Source organism: Larimichthys crocea, chromosome III, assembly GCF_000972845.2.
Source record: "Larimichthys crocea isolate SSNF chromosome III, L_crocea_2.0, whole genome shotgun sequence".
Lineage (NCBI taxonomy): Eukaryota > Metazoa > Chordata > Actinopteri > Sciaenidae > Larimichthys > Larimichthys crocea.
The window spans coordinates 7,017,559-7,040,875 of NC_040013.1; the positions used below are offsets into that span (position 1 = coordinate 7,017,559).

General features: G+C 40.3%; 2 protein-coding genes across 7 annotated transcripts in view; one reads left to right on the forward strand and one right to left on the reverse strand.

Annotated features, from left to right (window-relative positions):
• The window catches only part of LOC104937635 (serine/threonine-protein phosphatase 2B catalytic subunit alpha isoform), a 62,382-nt gene extending 59,464 nt beyond the window's left edge, over positions 1–2,918 (reverse strand). For 2 of the 6 annotated variants that reach the window (XM_019279420.2, XM_010753913.3), the window contains exon 1: positions 2,573–2,918. In XM_019279420.2, coding sequence (XP_019134965.1) covers positions 2,573–2,633 — 61 coding nt within the window. In that variant the 5' untranslated portion in view covers positions 2,634–2,918. The remainder of the gene's footprint in view (positions 1–2,572) is intronic. The other 4 variants (XM_019279421.2, XM_010753920.3, XM_010753927.3 and 1 more) reach the window with 3 other exon arrangements.
• A 2,212-nt stretch (positions 2,919–5,130) lies between these two features.
• Positions 5,131–23,052, forward strand: LOC104937756 (B cell scaffold protein with ankyrin repeats 1). Its single transcript, XM_027275521.1, has 16 exons — positions 5,131–5,282; positions 5,681–6,073; positions 7,942–8,075; positions 8,174–8,312; positions 8,431–8,573; positions 9,805–9,919; positions 10,630–10,826; positions 16,406–16,469; positions 16,720–16,950; positions 18,784–18,846; positions 19,964–20,148; positions 21,910–21,973; positions 22,168–22,197; positions 22,432–22,511; positions 22,631–22,668; positions 22,757–23,052. Exons 1-15 carry the CDS (start codon positions 5,270–5,272, stop codon positions 22,664–22,666), a joined length of 1,887 nt encoding a protein of 628 aa, XP_027131322.1. The 5' UTR covers positions 5,131–5,269; the 3' UTR covers positions 22,667–22,668; positions 22,757–23,052.
• Positions 23,053–23,317: the final 265 nt, after the last annotated feature.

A 23,317-nucleotide genomic window follows, 5' to 3' on the forward strand; every position in this document is an offset into this window, starting at 1 on the left:
ACCATTACTGAGCACGCTTTGCTTAGAGCGTGCTGGTCGTCATGATTGCACCGTGACGACCTTATTACTAACCCTTTATTTATTTTATATCTAACTGAGGGTTACTCTAGTACAAACTATCATTCAGTAAGCAACTGTAGAGATGAATTTGGTTTCTATATTCAATTGTAGTTTATAGGCAATAATTACATATTCAGAAGACTGTATTATTGTAGCTGAAACTAGAGGAAGTGAATGAACTTTTCTAATGTTTTTCCCTAATCTTCTATGATATTCAAAACATAATCCTCATTCAAATGCATGCTTAACCAGGTGAGCCTTTAAAAAATGTCAGCTGCCAACCAAAGAGGAACATACAAGCGATGGAGTTCATCACATGTGACGGTTAAATGCTGGAAATTGCTCATACATTTCGGTTTATTTCAGCCGTGGGGATGAAAACATGATGAAACTTGTGCAACTTCTCCCGACCCGGCTGATTAACGAGTAATTACTATGCAGCAGCGACGTTTCAGGAGCATTATGATAATGCATTTTGAAAACAGGTGGATGCAAAGCACTTATGATAAGTTGGACCGACACCCTTGTAGCAGGGCAAACTAGGCAGCTGAAAACAAATTACTTCACCATCTATAGCCTGCAGTTATTTTGGAGAGGTGCTTTGTACACAGCCAGAGTCTGTGTTGTCATAATACTGATGCATTACCAAAACACTGACTTCTTGAAACTTGATGAATGAATAATGATGAGTTGAAATTACTTTGTTGATCTCGACATCAGGTGGAGGAGTGAGCCCTCGAAAACTGGGCTCTCAGATTCCCTGACAGCCTCTCTAATGACTAATCAATACATTTTAACCTGATTAAGACCACAGCAGGCCGACACTGAGCGGAGGGAGGGAGCTACTGAAAAAACAGGGAGGAGACAATGCAACACGATGGCATCTCTAAAGGGAAAAGATACATATATAACACGACCCCGGTGTCTCCCAGTGATATTGTTAAATCTCTTCAAAAGCCCATACTTGTCATATCTATTTTTCATTACCCTTCAAGTTGGTGGAGACTGTAGAGGATGATCTCTTCAAATATTCATTACAGATGCACCCAAGACATGGTGTGACTCTCTTTTAAACACTCAACCCTATTTTCCCGGGGCAAAATGTAGCCATAACACATCCGGTTAGCTCTGTACTTGCTGCAGAAAAAAAAAAAAAAATACACTTATAATTTTGTAAAACATTTTCACACTGCTGTTTCAAAATGGCACAAGTCAAGCCTCTGAAAGAAAGCAATGAAGTGGAAGTATACAGTATTTTTGAGAGAGCTCAGTCTTGCTTTTAATACAGCGGTCACGGTCGGCCTCATCACCGTGTCACTGTCTTTCCTACTTGTTCAGTGATCACCGATGATCTAATGGTTTCGAACCAGCTCGAACCTTAGCAACTAATCCTCGGTTGAAATTACTCAACGATTCCCTTCCTGTGCTCGTGCGCACTGCGATCTCTCTGCACATGCACCGTTGTGATGTGCCGGAGCTGGATGGAGGATAATGGTTGCAAACCAGCCAGGCACAAATAAACACATTCTGTCACCTATATCTCTCTCTCTCTCTGTCGAATTTATCCTTCCAACACGAGACAGCTCATGCTGCAAAGCGCACACACACACACACAAAAAAAAAAAAAAAAAAAAGGCGTTTATACTGCAACTCAAGTGGAGCCTTCCAAGTCAACACAAGATGTCAACTGACATGAAACTAGGCAGGCTGCATTGCTCCTTCGCTCGGTGGTGTTCAAGGGAGGGTGGAGGGGGGGGGATAGGTCGACTCGATTATGATCTTTATTGCATTCTTATGGTAGGCTGCAAAGGTGGAATGTCTAGACCTGTGAAACACACACATAGAAAGACATGGCAAGCAGGCAAAATGTGAGATTACAAAAACACAGACGACATCAAGTAGTATTATGCAATGGTGAAAGAAAAAAAGAGAGAGAGAGAGAGAGAGAGGGAGAGAGAGAGAGAGAGAGAGGGAGAGAGAAAGAGAGAGAGGGGAGGCTTTGGTAAAACTGCTTGGTGATGCATGCAAAATGAGGGGAAATCGCCCTTGGGTTGAATGCAATGGTTGTGCAATATCTGCATGCATACTGTAAAAGCTATGCACAGTGTGTGTGTGTGTGTGTACATATATATATATATATATATTTATATATAAGTCAAAATGAGCATGCATCTGTCACAGTGCTGGCTAATGAAAACAGTGGGTCTGTATCTCGCCTCACGGCCACAGTGTGACACATTTTCTAGAAGATTTCTCGCCCAAAGCTCCACAAGCTGGAGTTAGACCCTCACTTCCTAGTTCACTGCTTGCCTGTCACAGCTCGGCTAACACCCTTCTTCTTCCTCCATAGCCAGCAAACAATTTTCGACTAACATTTTTTTGCTTTTTGACCGTGAATTTCTTCCAAGTGCTCCTTCTTCTTCTTCTTCTTCTTCTCGCTGGTCAGAGAGGGAAGCTGTGTGTGTGTGTGTGTGTGTGTGTGTGTTACCGTGTTGGAAATTATTACACTTACATTTCACCACCCTGTCCGTCGTAGATAACTTCGGTTCATCATTCGGCTTGTTTTCGGACATTTCCAGTGTGGTATAATATTGAGATAATAGCAGGAAATGAGAGTGAGAGGAGGAACAAAAACAAAAAAAAAAAAAAACAAGCGGGTCCCTGCGTTGCTTTTGCCGAACAACTCTTGAGTCTGTACCCGAGAAAAAGAGACCGCAGTGATCTCACTCGGTCCTATCAGCGGCCAAAAATACTTGCAACAGGGGTTACAGTTTCACTGCTGGTGCTGGAGGAGCTGCTCTGTCTGATTTACTGTTACTCTGTATCAAGTTGTCTGAGCGCAGTGCGCACACAAACCTGCTAACTCACCCTCCAGGACCCGCCCAGCTCAACTCACACCGACTCTTCCCATTGGGTGCGAAGAAAGACAGTCTGCTTTTACATTCACGTTTACCAAAGGGCTGCTCCTCTGTCAATCTTTGCCTCGGTATGAATAACTGGTATGAATAACTCATGATGAATTTCCTCGCTGCTTGGGTTTATTCGCAGCAAATGAGAATTGAGGGATGATTGGATGAAAAACGAAGCGAATGCATGAAAAATAAAAAAAAACATATTGATACATGCATGTATGGCTTTGATTAAGAAGTGATTATGGAAGCCAAAAAGTTCAAAATAAAAAGATGAAATTGCTCATGGCAAGTGTTCATTTCATTTCAAGACAACACATATGAATAAACATTTCTATAAATGTGCAAGTGTGGCTAATTTATAAGTCATTCTTCTTCATGTAATAAGTATATAATGAGAAATTAGTAAATAAATCTAAAATAAAACAATCCTGATGTAAAAATTATAATGAAGCAATGTAAAAAAATGAATGTACAGTGAGTATTTTTTTTTAATTTTCATGCATGTCTAACCTTTCTTCTTCTTTTCTTTACCTCAAAAAACAGTCTCATCTTCATCATTTCTCATTTTACGCTTCTCAAAAAACAGTCTCATCTTCATCATTTCTCATTTTACGCTTCATTTCAGTCAAACATAATCACAGCAGAAAGATATGTCAAAACTAAAGGCCAGATTTCCATGAAATTTGCTCTGGATTTTCACCAGTCGATGCATCCTGATAGCTTTAGTGACCTTTCTTTCTGATCCGTCTGATCTCACAATCTAACAGACAAGATTTACATAAAATCTGCAGAGGACATAGAATAAGTCATGCTCTCATGAAGATAAACCTTTTTTTGATTTCAGTGAGCTCATGTCCTTTCCTCCAGCACCATCCACAGGACAAGATTTGCAGTTTGAGCCTTGTTTGTTTATCTCACTGAGGTCATGGTTATCCTGCCATTTTTATTTGTCTACATGGTTACAGGCGACAGGTTAAAAGCTGACTTTCAGAGCTTTATTGTCTGCCACAGATGATGTGTATTGTTCAGCTGAACTCGGTGTTACTTTTCATGCGCTGTCTTTGTGGTTAGATCGGAGCAGAGATACAGAGAATATGAGTGTGAGAAGTGTGCGGTTCTGCATGCATGGGCGCAGAATGATCTGTCACTGGTGAGTCACCAGGTACATGGCTCCGGCGATTTGCATGAAGGCGACCTCAGCCTTCACCTGCTCATTTTCTCAACAGTTGTACATTTCAGTTACCCCACTGCTGCTCAAAGGAAATAAATGGTGGCAAACTGCTATTAGTGAGACACTGGTGTGGTATGAGTCAGTTGTTTGGCAGGTGGAGGCACTTAATGAAGCCCAGAGTTTTATTTCAGTGAGGGACTGTGTGTCCTTGTGAGAGTGTGTGAGTGTGTGTGTGTGCATAGCCTTTTTATCTCTGCCTGTAGTGGAGGCACTCACACCACATCATTAGTTTTAACATGCCTCAGGTTCTAGTGCTCTGCTTTGCAGCCACGGCAGACTTAATTAATCTGCGGTCAAATCTTGCGACTCCAGTTATTCACTTTCTTCTTCATCACTTGCGTCTCCTTGACAATGATCTTTGTTATTATTGGCTGTTTTGTTTTGTTTTTTTTCCTCACATATAGACCTATAGACCTCTATTTTATTGCACGTTGTTAGTAATAGTAATATTAGTAATAGTGAGATATGATTTTTCATTATTTGTTATATTATGTGTCTATTTCAGTACCAATTCCACTGGAGCTTCAATATAAATTCTATAATAGTAAAAGGTTATGATACAATACAGAAATAAAAAAATAATAATTCTCCACCCAACGTTTGCAAACTGAAAATGTCATCATTATACACACAGTCACCCTTTTCATCTCACTTCAGTTCTCCAGTGAATAAACTTTTTATTACATTTTATAACTACTAATTTTGCATACCGGCTTTGGGAGCAGCAGCAACATGTTGACAGCAAAACTCAATTTTGGATGCCAGACTTTTGATATCCAAATCATGTAATCAGTTTTGGGGAATTTTTCCACCACATTAATTTTGCATTTAAGCTTCCATTGACTTGATTTTTTTTTTTTAATGCAATTAAACTAAAACAAAACCTCACATCCAAGCTTCTTCCTTGTCACCAGAGCAGTGAACAGGCTTTATGATCACTGCCTCATTTCTTTGTCCACCTTGTAGCAGGAAACTCCCTCTTATCTGAACTCCCCTTGACAATAGCAGCACTGTTTTTCATGTTTCCACTGTGAAGTCAGACCTGTGGATAAGCAGCACGGCAGCCATGAGCCAGACAGGTAAGCTGTCCGTTTGTGTTATTTATTCATTAATTTGTTACTACATACATTTACTAGGGTTATAAATATGACTAATTGCTTTAATATATGAGGCTGGCTGATTTATGATTGTTTGAAATGCTCAGGGCAACATTTGAGTTCATATTAGCTGTATTGATTTTGGTTGTTTTTCTATATGTCAGTGTCAAGGCAGCATCCTCCACAAACATTATGTTAATATGCTACACTGAGAGTGACACCAAAAGTGTTTTTCCGCTATGTGGGTCAGTTGCAGACAAGTTTATGTTGTTATAAATATATCTTATGTAGCCTAAATGCACGATTAAGGTTGGAGGAATGTGATATATTATAGAATACTAAATACTGAACTTAGAGAAATATATTGTGAATTTTTGCAGAGGATCTGTTAATCATCTATGAGACAGAGGCTGAGCAATGGGCCACCTACCTGAAATCAGTCTTCGCTGGCCCAGTCTCAGAGGCTGGGATCTGTTGCTATGACATTGCGACAGTGTCCAGCCGGCGAGATGACTTCCTCAGGCTGGCCCAGTATACCTGCAAGCTCCTTATCCTCTCCAAGGGCATGCTGGAAGGTCTGTGCCAGATGCGACGCTTCTTCTTGGCCCGTGTATTGTATCCTGCAACTAATGTAGTGGTGCTGCTGTGTGGAGTGGAAAGCTTGGCCCCATTCCTGGAGCTGGTACCCCTGAAAGGTGACAAGTGCCTGCAGATCTCCAGTGAACAAGATGCTCATGAGTACCTGTCCGCTGTGACTGATATTGTGAAAAAAGGTATGGAATTGGCTCAAATTTGACTGTTTTGCAGACCCCAAAATATCACTGACCACCCATTGATAACAATTTGTATTGAGTTTCATATGAAAGAATTTGGGCTTTATATGATTACATACTGGCTGTACTAGAGAAAGCAAAACAGATGCTCTTACACATTTTACTATTCTACCTCTACCAACTTCAGCAGAATTAATTAATCTTGAAATTAATTATTTGTAGAATTTACTGTGGACTTCCCAGGATGCCTTCTATGACTCTTGAGGGTCCTTGACCTTATTACAGGAATCAGTGAGGTATGAAATCCCACCTCAGTTGGCCCACAGATCTAATATCTGATATTTTATGCTCGTATCTTCTAAATCTGAGAGGTGACATTCGTTAAAAATACCCACTGAAACTCGAATATGATAATAATTATGAAAAAATGAATCATGAATACTGTCAAACTGATGATTGACCGATATCTGTTTTGTTTTTTGATCAAAAGACAATTCAAAATATCACTTTCAGCCGATTTAGCACAGATATCCTAATGAGTATCACGAAAACAGACTAATAGTGTGTCTTGTAAACCCAGAGCACAATCACCCTCTTCAACATGCCCATCCTTCAGGAAAAAATTCACATGGCCTTGCTGTTCCCTTGCCGTAAATGTGAGGGTAAAAAGAATGCTCATTATTTGCGAGAATGGCTGAGCAGCAGCTTGGAAACCTGTTTACCGACTTTTCTTCCCGAGAATTGTGTGCACTGAAGATTGACATCCAATATTTTTTAGCACCAGCTGCAGAGACATCTTTGGCGAAACTGTGTGTATCTCTTGCATGTCCTCATCTGCCCTGCCAATTATCCTCTGTCTGGTTCCCTGTTTTTCCTAATTGCACTATTTGTATAAAATCATAAAGCAGAGGGAGGGGGCTTGTATTTAGACAGGTGTGTGCGTGTCTATGTGCAGGAGGAACATCTGATTCAAATAGCCAGTCTTTTCCTCTTTGGTTACCACTGACTACTCATCGCAAGCCATGCAAATTCAAGTGCTCTCTTCTTCACTTCATTGCACTGATACAGTGAAGTGCTTCAGACCAGGATCCTACAAACAGTTATATTTTAACCCAGAAGTACCTTCCCTATTCATCGAAAACGATGCTGTTTGTTTGTTAGCACACAGGCAACAGACATGTAGGTGTTTGACAAGCGTACACAGAGAAAGAAAGTGCACTTCATGATGAGGTTTCTTTGGTAACAGTGAGCCGCCACTAATGTGAATAGAAAAATTACAAGAGCTTTTATATGTCTATTTTCTATTTGAATCACTTGAAATGTCAGCGTACCAGAGAGTTTTTAAAAGAATGTAATTTAATCTCATTATTGACAAAGACAAAGATTCTTCAGAGCCACGGCAGCGGCTCTGCGTGGCTACACAGGTCGAATGGTGTGTCGAGCAACAGCCGTGCCTACAATGCTCACAATGACAATGTTAACATACTAGCCAGTATATTTCACAATGTTTTTTGCAAGGCAGGTGCAGCATTTGCCTTTTTCATCATCCTACTTCAGTTTGTTAAACCATTAAAATTTTAACCTAATGTGTGTACTAAATTTTCTAGCAGTTTTATAGCTGTTGGGAACCTCATGGTGGTGCTTAAAGGAAAAGTCAGAGGATCACTAAAGTCAGTAGGGTTCATCCTCTGGGGATCATGAATGTCTGGACAGAATCACTTAGCTGGTGAGCTATTTCAGTCTGGAAATGACAGAGCAAGCGACCGACATTGCCATCCCTAGAGCCACGCCATTAGCGTCGGCTGTATCTGAAGCCCATTTTGTGTTTTAGTGGTGCATAATTTAGTATGTGGTCCCATCTCTTGTAGGTGCATCGGGAACTGTCCACCCTATGACACATAAACGATCAGGATCACAGGAAAACACGGGACAGACACCGCAACCTGGAGCCCACAGCGTCAGATCCAGCATTGTGGTCGTTCCTTCTAGAGTTCCATGCGGGGTAAAACAATCTAGTCTAATCTAGTCAGGAGCAAGCCGTTCTTTTCTTTTCATAAAGCATCCCAAACACTGCAGTTCACTGTACTGTCTGTTTGGCAGAGCTCTATGGAGGTGTTCATTCTTTTGAAAAACGAGGCAGCTGGCAGCAACACTGAGGTTGAATTCACTGGTGAGAATCAAAAGCTGAGAGTGAAGCCTGTCCGCTGGAATGAGCGGATCCTGTGCGTCAATGCACCAGGTGAACAAAATAATAAGAAATAATCATGTATGGTTAAGCAAATACAAAAATATGAAATGTAAAAAACAATATTTTTTAGCCCCACAAGTGTGCATTTTATATGTGTTTTCTGTTGCAGATTTTCCAGCAGGAAATGTAAGAGTGGCTGTGTATAGCGATGGAGTGCCACTGAGCAAGGCACAGTTGCAGTACTACAGCAACATGGAGGAAATAAGCTGTCTTCTGGCAAGGGTAGCAGACCCTGTGGATTTCATGTGTCAGGTAAAACCATTAAAGGGCTGTTTCACTTCAAGTAATATCTATAATTTAGTTCTTATAGCTGATCTGAGTAGATACAAGACTTCTTTAGCTTTAGAGCAGCTTTGTCAAGTCTGAAAAAATGATAATATGGCTGCATTTATACAGAGCCGGGGATCGAAGTGCCAACCTTGTGATCAGTGAAAGGACCCTCTCTACCTCCAGCCAGAGCCTCCTATTTCTAAAAAAAAGAACTGGGGCCATGCCAGCCTGAGTATTTATCAGACTTGCAGGGTCTAACAAATAAATGCTATTAAGTTGCATTAAGTAAAGTGTAGGATTGAGCAATTTTGAGCTTGATCCATACCAGGGAGTAAAAGACAGGACATATCGGCCTCTGCTACTTTTGATTTGAACTATTCTTCCTTTAATCTGTTTATTGTCAGTCCAGGAACTTTATGCAAGTGCAATGCCAAATGGAGGATCCCTTTGTAATAGGAAGTAGCAGGGTTTAATTTATTTTTGTGCATAAACTTATAGTCTGGAGTTGCAGACTAATTGGCAATGCTTCCAAACATTTTAAAAGGGACATTGTAATAAAACTGAACATTAATATTTCCAAACTTCATTTATTTGATGCAGCATATGCTTTAAAAAGGAACCTTAAAACTCTTAATGTCTTTCAAATATATTAAATAACTCTTTAATATAAAGGACCTCTTCTGAGGCACTTTGAATGTGGTATGTTTCTTAGTGACTCATCATTATGTAACTTAGTTATAGAAATGAGTGAATCGCCGCCCCAAAAAACACTGCTTATAATCAATCTACTTCCAGTCATTAGAGAGAGGCAGAAAAACAGAAGACAAATTGAATCAGCTTATTTCTGCTGATGTTTATGTGTGGCGCTGTTCACTGACTCCACTCTGGAAATGAAGAAATGCCGGGTTTCAGCCTTCTCCAGGCCGTGAACACTTGATTTGATTAGGTCTCTATTGCTGAAGAGGCAAAGTTGAGCAATGCCAAAAGAAGGATTTCATGCCAAGAGAATTTCAAACTAAAAGTCTGGACTGGCATGACTGAACTCTTATTCAACCTGGCATCTTTGCTGTGCCTCTAAAGGCTGTATTTCACCCTATGATCCAAACACATCCAGTGTTTTGTCTGTGCATCAAATTTAAATTTTAGTGGGTAAAACAGTTTTTTTGCAGCCAATGTGGCCTGCTTGTGAACTGACTGTCCGTCTGGATTTCAGGCTCTTCGCGAGTCTTCTGTGGAGAAGCTGGATCAGAAGTTGTCCTCCATGCTGTTGGAGGGCATGCCCACTGGAGGATTTCAGGGACTGCAGTGTGAAAGTGCAACCGAAAGAGGTACGGCACTTTACAAATGCTTACTCAGACCTCTGCTGAGTAATCACTTTCGATTTGAACAAACTATTTGTTGACAGTAGATTTTATCGCAGATCTGCAGATACAGATCTACCCACATACCAACATGTCATAGTTACAACAGGTTGTGATTAATTGCAATGATGGCTTGCTTTAAACCCAAGACATTAGCAGCACTTGCAAATGCTTTACCACAACAGCCTATCCATTTAATTCCCCCCTTTAACGCTAAGTGTGTGTTTATGCAACAATGTGGATTAAGCATACTTCTCACAGTTGGAATGCGTTCCTGTTGCGTGATGCACATTACCAACCATAAAAAGAAAACCCTCCATTATTTCTTGGCTCATTATGTGGCAGATTGATGGCTTCATCAGCTACAGAGATTGATCCTTAACTCTGCTAAAAAGGGCACAGGGAAATGTTTCCATGACAAACTAGTCAATAAGTGCCTCCGAGCTGCCTTTCTTCGACTCTCCTGATTGTGTTAGATTGCTTAGCATCAGGTCAACTTCAAGTCATCACCTGTGCAGGAACTAATATAAGCGGTGAAATCTTTGCTGTCAAAGAAAATGGTGTGCACGAATACATAGCCGTTCATTTCCAGGGGCTAAGTGCACTTTGTTAGTGCAGTCAATTTTGACAAATCCTTTTTCCTGCACCTAATCAAAACTGGCAATTATCCACATCAGAGATCCGCCATGCAGATGTACCATCACTGCTCCACTTCGCTGCCCAGTATGGATTCAAGAGTGTCTCGAGCCTGCTCCTGCAGTGTCCAGGTGCTGAGCGAGCGCTGCACACAGCCAATCGCCACGGACAGACTCCCACTGAGATTGCCAAGAGTCACGGACACACAGAGCTTCATGTCCTATTGAAGGAAACACTGGTAACATCCTTATTAACTATTTACAGCTCTCACCGTGTCTGCACTGTTCACTTTCTTTCTTTTCTTTTTTTTTGAGGGGTTGTTGATCATTTTTCACCTCGCTCCAGCTGGAATCCATCCTTGCTAGAAAATATTGTTTTAGTCTTATTGACCCTCCATACAATGAAGACATTTCTCAAAATGCCAATATGTGATGACAGCTTCTCATGTCCAGTGATTTGTGAGCTAATTAAAACTCACCCAATGACATTTTTTGTCTATCCAGAGCTTCGACTCTGGATGTAAGGGCGCCTAAATGGATTTCCATAATTTTCAGTTACCTGCTGACAGCTGAAGAAAACACCACAATGCACCTTGGTCTGTAAGATCTCACAGCCAGCGGGTTACAGTGCAGCACTCAGGAATTCTCTAACACCAGTATAGTGTTCGTACTATGAGTGAGTGGTGCTTTATCAATAATGAACAAAATGGAGAGGATAGGAAGGTGGAGAGCAGGGAGAGCGACCTGTATGTCGGGAGAGACCTCACAACCATTTAGCTCATGGCAGTGGATGGATTGAACCCCCCTCTTGTTATCCCTGAATATGTTTTGGTCTGCGAGGTTTCTAATGGAAACACCCCCACAGAGACCAGAGAGGCTGTGTTTGTTCATGCATGCACAATGGCTCCAGAGTGCAGATCTTCTGCATACATTCAGACAATTAATGCAGCCACTAATGTAGAGATTTTCTTGCGTAATGGCTGTCACTTTCCCATGCTAATATGAAGACCCTCTTCCTGCTCAACCTCCCATTTCATTGTGCAGGTACACAATAACACACGAGCAGCACGTTTGCTGCAATCCAAATTTAATAGATCTCTTGCATGCATGCGCATCCATTTGTTTGATAAACCTGGAGGACACTGGCGTCACAATGTTTTTTTTTTTTCCGATGCTAATTTCATTAGGCAGCGAGGACATTATCATTATGAAAAAGACATGATGCACCCAGTGGTATAGCCATGATGGCAGGCTGGAAACACAGCCATTAGCTGTACCGGCCTGCGAACACTCGCAAGAAACAAATGAAGATTTTCACTTGAGCATGATCTATTTTTGGATATATATATTCACAGTGCCTTGTTTACTCAGATTCTACCTGTATATATTTGACTTGGACTTGACAAAAAAAAAGAAAAGTCAGTTAAGTCAAGATGACTCTTACAAGTGTCACTGCTGTCACCTCACCAGTGTTTCAAGTGATATTTAGGTTTTGGGGTGGGTGTGACATCTCCCATCCCGTGAGTGTTCAGTTAATAGTCCACTCTGCCCTTATGGACTTGGCTATCATTGCTCCTGCTACCTACTGTAGACGCTTGCATCCCAAGCAAACTGCTGTTGCTGAAATAGTTTGCTTATGCAAATGACAAAAAACACATTTTCTCACTTCTCTAATAGTGGTATCAAAATATTCTGGGACTCTCCAGTGGTCGCTGTCTGTTTAATTTGTACAAATGTGAAGTATAAACTCATCATGTTGCAGTGCTATGGGTGGTTACACAAAGCACAAAGCAAAAGTAACTCCCTGGAGTTTTGTGTCCAGGCAACTGGGAAGTCAGCTAAGAAATAGTCTAATACGTAAATTGACATAAAACAGCAAATTTTTAGTTTTTACACTTGACACGTTTTTTTGTAAAGCTTGAATAAACTCGATATATAACGAGCTTTAGCGGTGCTGCTGGGTAGATTTGATCATTCGGACAGGCTAACTGTTCTGCTGTTTGTCATAGATTCATCATCCTTTTGTTGGAGTGTGAGTTTTAAATGTAACTTTTTCAGTGTTGCGTTGGGTGGAGGCAGAAATCGCAGAGATAAATATGTCAAAACATGGGCAAAACTATAATTATCTTGCATAGTTAGATACCATAGCTAGAGATAAGATAAAAACATGTTGTTTGTTTTGTGATTATGGTGAACTGATCATTTAAAAGTTATCAGCTGCTGAATTCCTTACATGTTACACCAATTTGTAACAGCATATGGAGCATAATGCTCATTAATTCATGTGGAAATCCCTGCTTTTATCTCCTGTCTTCTCTTATAATACTGACAACTTGTAGCTTTTTTTTTTTAACCTATAGAGAATTCTCCCTTTGAGGAAATTTAGCCGCTCCAGCAGCTGTTGCAAATGTATCTATGCCCCCTAGCAGCACTGCTAATTGAGAGTGATTGAAGATGGAGCGAGCTTTGATCAGATTGCTCTGTCGGGTCAAAGTGTTTCGGTTTGAGGCTGCACTGAGTCAGCTGAGCCGACAGGGGAGCAGTAGAGTCAAACAGATTTCTCCCCCCGCGGGGATTTCAGTGAACCTATAGATGTAACATAACACACAGGCGTGACATTGATATTTTTTTGCGGTTTTCTCGGAGGGTAATTAAAATTCATCTTGACAGCTTAAACTATATACATACTGTGTTTGTGCGGTGTGTTGGAGAAAGTAGGAGTCAGCATTGTGGGGTGTGGTTTTATTCTTGCTTCCTTTTTTTTTTTTTGTGCAAGGCAGTTTCATTAACTCATCTGCAGTGTTTTCCCCACCTCCAATTAATCAACCCATGATGCATCAGTGATTTGGGCGTCAGGGTAGCAGCACTCTGTCAATAAATCCTAGATGGATCGGTCCCCTGCTTCATACACAGGCTGAATCACTCACAGGGCCTGCGTCAGATCCACTAGTCTGCCCTGGCAGCACAGTTCTTTGTTAATTAGCTGTGAACTGCTCCAGAGGGGAAAGCTGAATTATTCAGGGAGAGCATAACTAGAATACAAATATAGAAAACGCTCTGCAGTTATCCACAATGTTTATGTCCTCAGACTGCAATATTGTGGCTGTAATTACTAACACAAACACACATTGTCCTCATTTAATATTTTAATACTGGGTCACAGATTTGGCAGAGTGTCACTTGGCATTTAGACGGACTCTGTGCTCCTACCAAAGATTTCACTGTGTGCTCTCTGATGTAGAGCAGAGCTCGATAAATACAAATTAACTTGACACCGTATGGTCCTCCAAAGACTACAAAGAGCCATTTATGTGCTGTGTTTGTGTACAGTACACTCCTATCCAAATGCAGGAGAACCAAATTAGGCGATACCTCACACTCGATCCAGGAATTTGTTGATTCCCCTGACCTTATTTTGCATGTTGTGTTTGTTTTGTGAATAACCGCAAAATCGCTATCCCCAAACTCAGAGTTTTGTTTATTATTTGAATGATACAGCCATGCTGGAAAAAAAACAAAAAACTGTTTTCCTCCCTCAGGTTATATGTTGATCATTCTGCGGCTGGTACAGCACTTTTGTCAATACTGATATATGTTAACCACTATTGGATCGATGCCATTAAAGTTTCTTACAGATATTCATGGTCCCCAGTACATGAACCATATAGTAGCTTTAGATTTCTCATCCAATGCCACCAAAGCTTGTACTTATTCAGTAAAATAAGTCAACAAGATCTAATTTATATGTTGTCTTAATGTTTATACAGACATTCATGGTTCCTTGATGATGAATCCTACAGATCTTTCCTCTACTACCATCACAAGGTGGTAGTTCAGCTGTGCTTTGTCTTCAGTACTATTCAGATATCAGTTACTAGTTGAGAGCACCACTGTTTTTAAGTACAGCAGCTGCTGCTAATTCTTAGTTTTATTGCTAACCATAATACATGTTTGGCTTCACGTTGAAAGAAAACTATGAAGATAACACTTTTGAGTATATATAGTTTTACAGAAGTGTGAAGTATTTCTTTGGCTGCTGAGCTGACAACTTTTTATTTTCCCGTGCCAAAAAAATAAGTTGGACAGATTTTGTCAGCATGGCACCTAAGTGATGGGTTCACTCTGCAGTCTGCCATGCATCAGACACTCTTATCCTGAAACCACTATGTCAGAAGACAGCCAGTACGCTGGCACTAAGAGCCGAGACTAGCCAGGCTGAGAATTGACCATTTCAGCTTCTGAAAACAGATTCACACTTCTTATCCTATACTAGATTTACTCTAACGAAATCATGCCTGCTGTTTTATCTGAAGCACTGCTGCTCGGATTGCGGCGGTGAAACTGAATTTGTCTTGAATGCCCGGAGCTCCTGCATTTTCAGACATCTGTAAAATGATTTAGCAATCGTGGTTAGTCAATAAATATCCCCCTCCCCTGCCCAGAAATTACCTCTGAAAATACCACACTGTGCTTAAGCACAGCATTCAACTATTATACATCAATGTTCAAGCTGCAGTGGTAATTAACCCGTCCTTTCTACCTGTTGGGCCTGTTATGAACCTCCACTGTTAAGTAATGCATTCATGGCAGCCAATAAGCAATTTGCAGTACTAGGAACAGTATAATATTGTAATTGAGTCATGAGTGGCTGTGTTGCTTGGAAACTGCACACAGAGCGTGGCGAGTTATATGGAGGATATCTTGATCAAAGTGAGCTGCATCTCATATGTTCTGCAAAGATTCATATTATTGACTGTGATTTTTTGTTATTGAATACAGAACAGATCCTTTTGAACAGACAAAGGAATCAAACGTAAGCCTCAAAGCATTAGCAAATATATTACGACGGAGTGTTTTGTTGCCATAATCTGTTTGGATGTTCTACAATGCAGCTCAGCAGCTGTTTTTATACATAGCAGAAAGAAAAATGCTGTTTGATTTAAAATATACATACATTATCAAATCGCTTTTTATGCTCTTATCCCCTTTTTATTGCATTTTTTTTTCTATCCAGAAATAAAGCTATTTTTGCTGGAAGTTATTCCAAAATGAATGACGCTTGCTCTTCAGCTCCATACATCTCCATCAGAAGTTGATATGTGGCGGTAAATTAATAGGCGTATCTCAATCTGATAAGCAGATGCAGTCTAAATATCAACCCAAGGGTCTTGAATTGCTCACTAAATGATATGTTTGGACTGAAAGGGGAAGATTGTCTGATTTCATAATTACCCTGATCATACCCCTGTCTGTCCCTCAGCATGCTATTAGCAAATAGGCAGACTCCAGCGGCAGCGTTGCTGTCAGAGGGAAAACTGCTTTCTGTTAGCCAGCATGTAGGGTTACAGCAGACCTCTCTAATTCCTGTTATAGCTCTTAAACTGCTTTTTTTCCCCACCTCTCTCTCCACAAGTGAAGTCCTAACAGGAACTAACTGGATGTTTGTCACATCTGGCATGGAAACACTGAATATTAAAGCATGGCAGATATCAGTCTATAAAGAGTGACAAAGCTTAGATAGTCATCTTGTTTTTTATGTTTCATTGTTGTGTCTTGGAAGGAGGATACAGGTGAGAAAATGAGCCCAAAGGAAGGATGCAGTGAGCCAGCCAAGGAGAGATTCACATTGTATTAAGATTTGTCATGCATGACGAAAAAAAAAAGAAAAGAAATCCCACTCTTACACAGCAAACGCCTGGCTCCAACATAACAGATTAGACAGTTATTTCCTTGACTTCTAAATCGCCTCTATTGAGCTGTTTCCTTTTGCCATTTGCAGGAGGCATAAAGTGCATCTCTTCATGCTCTGTTGTTGCAGAATATGTTCAACTCGGGCGAGGACAATGGTGATGCCAGCGTGTACGAAATGATGTGCACTGCAGGTGAGTGAAGGACTGATGGGAAGTGGAAGGAGGACAAAGCAAAGCCGGTAATGGAATTGTTTTGTTTTTTTTTCCAAGCACCATCATTATGCTGGGTTTGCTGTTCATTTCCGACCACTGAATATTTTCCCCTCGCTGATCGGCACACCATGTAGAGTTGCTTCCGATTAGCTGTGAAATGACAGTAACAAAAAAAAAAAACCCAGCATGCAGAAACTTCCATCATAACAGTCAACACTTTGTGCATTAGGGACTCCCTCCACCACGCATGCACAGAAAGAGCAAGGAGGAGGAGGAGGAGGAGGAGATGGAGATGGTGGAGAGGAGGAGGATATCTATGCACCACTTGGGGAGAATGACGAATATGACACCATCCTGAAGTCAACAAAACCAGCTCCTATTGCCAATCGCCCACCAGCACCCACACCTCGACCCGAGGGCACCCCGGTGAAGGAGGACAGAACGCCTTACATCACTAAAGGTAACTTAGTTACCTTACAAGTTACAAGTTACACTTTTGTTGCATCATTTGCTCCCACCACCACCCTTCCTTTTGGAGTAAAAAACAACCGAGTTATGCACAGTATGTGAAGGGGAGTTTGGGAGCTCATGTGGGAGGGAGGAAGTGCCTGGAATGTGCATTGCCATTGTCAGTGGAGTGTTGCTGACTAGAGTAGAGTAAGAGAGGGTTTGATGCAGTTTGTTTTGATCCCATAAAAACCACAAGAACATGGTCGCTCCCCGCTACAAAAACAAACAAAAGCGAGGAGGAGAGAAAGAGCCATTCGCCTGCATCGAGAGCCCACGGCCTCCTAACTGTTCAATTTCACAGGCGTGAATATTTCATGAAGATGAAACATCCAAAAGTGACTGGTATTATTAAGGCTTATAAATCATTAAAACAGCTGCGACTTCTCTGTTTCATCTTGCAAGTGCAAACATGCACACAATTAATTGTTATTCCCACAGATGATGTTACTCTGGGCCCTCACTTGTGCACACAGACATGATTAGAACGGTGCAACAGGCAACCTCTCCCCATTATGCAGCTTTTTTTTATTTTTTATTATTGAGCTTGCTTGTATCCAGTGTGCCAACTCTCTGCTACCCAAAGGGACTTACAAAGCAGAAAAAAAAGAAAAAGAAATTGAGTGCACCACTGAACTCCCTGCATCCCAACCATCCCCTCAGTAACAGAAAGGGAACTACCGTGCTGCCATCTGCAACCAATCTTGGCCAGACCAAGGCCAAGTCAGCCAGAATAAGTCATTACACATGTTTTCCATCGTCCTTGTCCCCAGAGCGCACAAGAGAAAAGGAGAGGGATTTTGAGGTTTCCATCTATTGAGACAGTGGAGCTTCAAACCACACAAGGATCACATTTTGCTGCTCACTCTCACTGCCGCAGTGAAAGATGTGAGAGGAGAGATGAGGCTTGGTGGAGGATTAGGCGAGGAGCCAGTTATTGGAGACCAGCGCACCAAGTGGAAATAATGAGGAGTTTTCTTTTTGTTAGTGGCGAACGTCTCGAGCCAAATGAGACCGAAAATGCTCTGAAATGTGAATGAAATTCAGAGTGGAATTACTGGGCGTGTAAGCAACATGGAGAGCAATGTACATACTTCAAATCAAGGTAGAGTCACGTGACTAGAGTCTCTCACTCACATATTTCATTCCGAATAAAGCCATTAAGCCGAGCTTGTATTATGAGGAGGGCAGATGAGAGAGGCTGTGTTTGAACAAGAAATGGAAAAGAGAGACGCTGTCATGGAGGATGTAGTCAGAGGTGGGATTATCTTGCAGGGTGTGGATGTTGAATTCTAATCCGGTGTTGGTCACACAGCCGCAGCTCTTCACTCAAGCTCAAACAGTGTGGCCTTTCATTCTGAGTGCTCACTACCAAACCCAAAAAGCATCATTCAGGGACTCTATAATTCAATCCAGAACTGAATCTGTGTGTCAGTTTTCTCTGCGAGAAACACACACATTTTGGATCCGGAATAATAAATCAGATCATGTGTCATCATGTTATTTCACAGATATTTAGATTTAACCATAGAAGTATTTTGAAACATTAATAGGATGTTTTTTTTTCTCTCCTGTTGGGGATTCATGTAGGTGTGTAAGTTTAGGGTGTGGTGCCATCTTGTGGTAGAAGTGTTCAAATGCAGGTGCACAAATGAAAATCAGCTGTGAGGGCAATGCCACTCTAAGACAATTTGAAAAAAATAACATATGATACTACATATTTACTGAATGTTATGTTTGACTATAGCATATGGTGTTATTATTGTAAGCTGCTCTGTGTTTACAGTGTTCCAGAAGAAGAAGACACCTCAGGCGGACGGTGATCTGTATTCGCTTCCCACGAAACAAGGTGAGTGTCAGTGATGAAAGTGTCACTAGAAAAGCACCATCAATCAATGTCACATTTGAAGCGTTGTAGAACTCATGATTATAAAAATTTAAGAAGATCTGTCTTGGCTACGAAAGTCCAATCAGACCCCGACCTTTAAAAATCTCAGAGTGGACTTGAGGTTGGCCTTTTACAATCATAAGATATATTTTCAGGTTTCAGACAGTAGAGAAGCAGACAGGAAAAAGAGCTGGATATGACATGCAGGCAAGGTCCCAGTCAGAATCAAACTAGTTGATAACATGGGTTACCATCATGTGTTTATTTTGTCAGACTTGAGAGTTTAATCATCAATGTTGGCTTTAGTTAGAGGTTTATCATTCAAGCACACTGAATGACGGAGATGCCATCTATTTTTGCTTGCACTGTCTCCAAAAATATTTCCTCATTTCCCCCATTCTGACGGAATTTGTGTAATCACTGCATATTGTCATTTTTATTTTTCATAACGGCAGAAATGTTCTTTCGCTGACTTCTCTCTTGCAACTGATTGAAATGACATGTTTGGTAACGTCAATTAATGTCAAGGTTGTTAGATAATATGTGTTTTGTTCAATTAATTAAAAAAAATTTGTGATCACCATAAGGGAAATAAGTCATTGCAGCACACCAAGAGTGAGTAAGAGTAAAAAAATCAATAAAAAAGAGCAGGTAGCACATTTAAACACATTTGGGTGCCAAGAAGATTAAATTAAAGTGTGAAGGAGAGAAAGAGGTGCTATATTCAGAGCGATACGAAGCCATTTCTCTGCCTTGCTGTACTGTTGGCGACACTGAGTGACAGATCCAAAGATCATCACAGTCACCCAGAAAATTACTTAACCGCCATCACCTCATGACTCACTGACATTACAGATGTGCTGGGCAAAATCACATTACCCACCAGTCCCCTGTATGAATGCCATCTGGAGTGGGTTTATACCCTGTCTTTTCTTATTCCTGTCGTTCAAAAACACATTTTATTTATGATACATGAAATAGAGCTTGTTAACTTGTCCTCACGGTTTTCCACCTCTCTGTCAGATCTTCTGATTTTACAAAGCAGCATATGTTTTCATCGAGTTGTCGTTCATTGCAGCGCGCGGCCGGGAGGACGGAATCTCTTCCACCTACGATACCTTTGTGCCAAACCAGATACACGGGCTTCAGCAGCTCATTGAGCTCCAACAGAGGGTGAAGGCAGGTTCACTCACTGTGGACGAGGCCCTGGAGCGTTTCAGTGACTGGCAGAGGGTTCAGAAGGGCATGGATACCATCCAGCAGGTAGGACTATCACACACTGTGATCACACTCACACTGGACTTGGAATGAAGAAGCATGCAGGATCAAACCCTAATAAAACTATGACCATCTGTTGCTCGTGGCATGCCAAGCTGCAAAACAAATCGACTCACAATAGAGCGTGAAGGTACAAGGAAGCGTCTACCTCAGAGTAAAGAAAATGGCTCTTTATGAAAGAAATAGCTAAACCAGATAGTGACTTACCACAGCGTGTCTTCCACACATTTCTTTCACAGTGCAAGAAGGGAACATGCAGGTGTGGGTGGTGTGGCACATTTTCAAGCTTTTGTTTAACAGCCTAAAAATCTAAAAAATCATTGATTGGTCAACTTATGTATGCATTCTCTTTGTCAGCCAATGACTCAAGTGTTCATTTCAGTTATCAAACAAACACTGGCATTAACAAAGGTATCTTTTTGCCCATGTTAATTCTAAATAAAGGTTAAACAGTTCAGATTAAAAAGGTTTTGGACGTCAAACATCAAACAGAAAGTGGGTCAATTCATACATAGACCAAGTGGATAATTAAGGGAATGGGGGACAGGTGTGCAGGCAGGTGACGTTCAGGCAGGTGGTTCGAGAAAGGCGGGAAGAATCGAGGACACCTGCTGGGTGGGGAAGGAATGACAGGAGTTGTTGGAAGAGACAGATATGGCAAATGATTAAAAAACAAAAAAGAAAGCTGAAATGGTGCTGACACTAGACTAAGATGAACATGAATATACACTAAAGTCTCCCTGTTCACCGTCTTAATAGACATTTGGTCATATTTAGAAACACACAACTTGAAAAACACAAGTGTAAATAATAAAATCAAGGTTGGCTGAATCTATTCATCTGCTTCACTGTTAATGTTGTTAGTAACTACAGTGCTTTTACTACGAGTAAAAGTTCATTTGAAAAAGTGAATTTAAAAGGTTGTGAAACAATAGCATATGCTTATATAGGAGAAGCTATTCTTTTAAAAAAATATGTTTTTCCTAAAATATGAATTATTACATTACAGGTACAATAGCCATGTCATGTGAGACCACTGTAGTAATAGTTACCAATACTAATAATGTAAAAAAAGATTACATTCTGGTCTTTTTTACATTCTACACAAGTAAAAGTAAAAATATTATTACTGAAATTCAAAGTATAAAATGTAAGTGAGTACTTATGATACAGAAAATGCCCCATGTGATTGATATATTATTATATATTACATTATTAGTTATTATTAGTTAGGCATTTATTGATCCAGGGGGGAAAAAATAAGTATGGGAGAAACTAGAGAGAGTAAAAAAATAAAAGAAATATTAAACTAAAATAATAATTAAAAACTGATGTGAAAGAAGAAAGTGTACAAAATTACAAGGTAAATTGACAGTGGTGTGATTAATGCTGCAGCGGCAGATTAAAGTCTCAAGGAAATATCTCTTCGGTGGAATTGGTAACAATATCTAAACAAGGGGCACAAACTAGACATGGCTTTTTTTAGTAATGCACAATATTTCCCTGTGAAACATAGTGGAGTGGGAGTATAAAGTAGCATAAAATGGAAATACTCTGTACACTACTGTACCGCCACTCTTTACACCACTTTAGTTGTTGCATATTTAGACATTATCTACAATTTTCCAGTGCTCCTCTGAGAAGGTATACCCCAGATAATGTATGTAAATCCCATAATTTGTAAATAAATGAATGTTTTGTGTGTGTGTCAGTCTGATATTAAAGCACCGATCTTGGTCTCTGCAGGAGAAGTTGAGTCAGCTGAGAGCCAGTATCATCAACAACAGAGAGGATGATGACAGTGTCTACGGTAAATATTCTTCTGTCCTAGATATGCGGGTTAAATTTTGCTGTCATCACAGAGAGGCTCCACAGAGCTCAACTTTGCTGGGATAAAATAATACGCAGTGCCGTATAAGTTACACTGATACAAATAGCCATTTTATAAATGACTGTATTAAACTGTACACTGTAAATGGCTTGGAAACACTTCTCTCCCTGCAGATAAAATCAACATCGTTCATCATACACCAAGTAAGTCTTTAAAAACTTATCTCAGTGTGCACAGAGAAAACCTGTGTTTGCATGCCTTTGTAGTCTCCAGTCCCAGTTGCAGTAGTCGGGGAATTAATCCTTAGGGAAGTGTTATTTAATCAAATCCCCAGTGCCGGGTTTTGATCTAGTGAGTTTCACTTGCACTAAATAGAACGCTTTTATTTTCTTTTGCTGAACAATTCTCAGCTGTGCATATTGGATAATTCCCTTCAGGTGTTACAGTGAATGAAAATCGGAGAGGAAGCCAAGAAGCTGAGTCTGATTTTTACAGCAAGCCACTTAAAGGACAGCATGTAAGTTTACTTTGCTTGCCAAAGGAAAGCTTGGCTGCAGTTAACATAAATTTAATGTAAAATTTGCACGATGCTGTATATTATTGGACCAATGCCAAATATCCTTCTTAATTCTTTAGCAGTCAAGTTTCTTCTCGAAAGCTGACAAGCGATGAAGGTAAGACTGAAAACATCTGGTGAATATGGATCCAGTTTTCTCCTAATAACTTCATCTGAAATAAACTCACATTTTTCATATTTTACAGGCTCCATCACACAACAGAGACGATATTCTTCCACCAGTCAGAGACTAAAGAGTTACATTCCACCAGCAGGTTGAATCAGTTTAAACACATGATGTCATTTCAATTGTATCATTAACAATGTTTTTCTATTTTAAAGTAATAAAAAGTAAGGCTTAGCATTGAGTAAAATCTACTGTTATAGGAAAGGAAAGAAAATTATATATATATACACACAATATGTGTAACTTTATTTTAACTTAAAATAACTTTATTTTGAAAAGCACATTTCTTTTTTTAAGTATGTTTTTGCCTCAATTTTGTCCTTTTATTTTGTGTGTCTCATGAAAATTTTCCAATCTAACCCTGTTTGAAAAGATTGAAAGATTTATTCCTATACCCTGACTTCACTGTGACCACATTTGTCTGTAATTTTGTTTAATAATCTTTCACAGTAAATCAACGTCTAAAAAGGTTAAAATGAGAAGTGGAAGAGGTTTTCATGGGTCTGTGCTCCAGGGACAGGGAATCAATTTCTCCCCCTCCAAAACAAAAAAAGTCTTGGCCTGAAAAAACCTTCACATC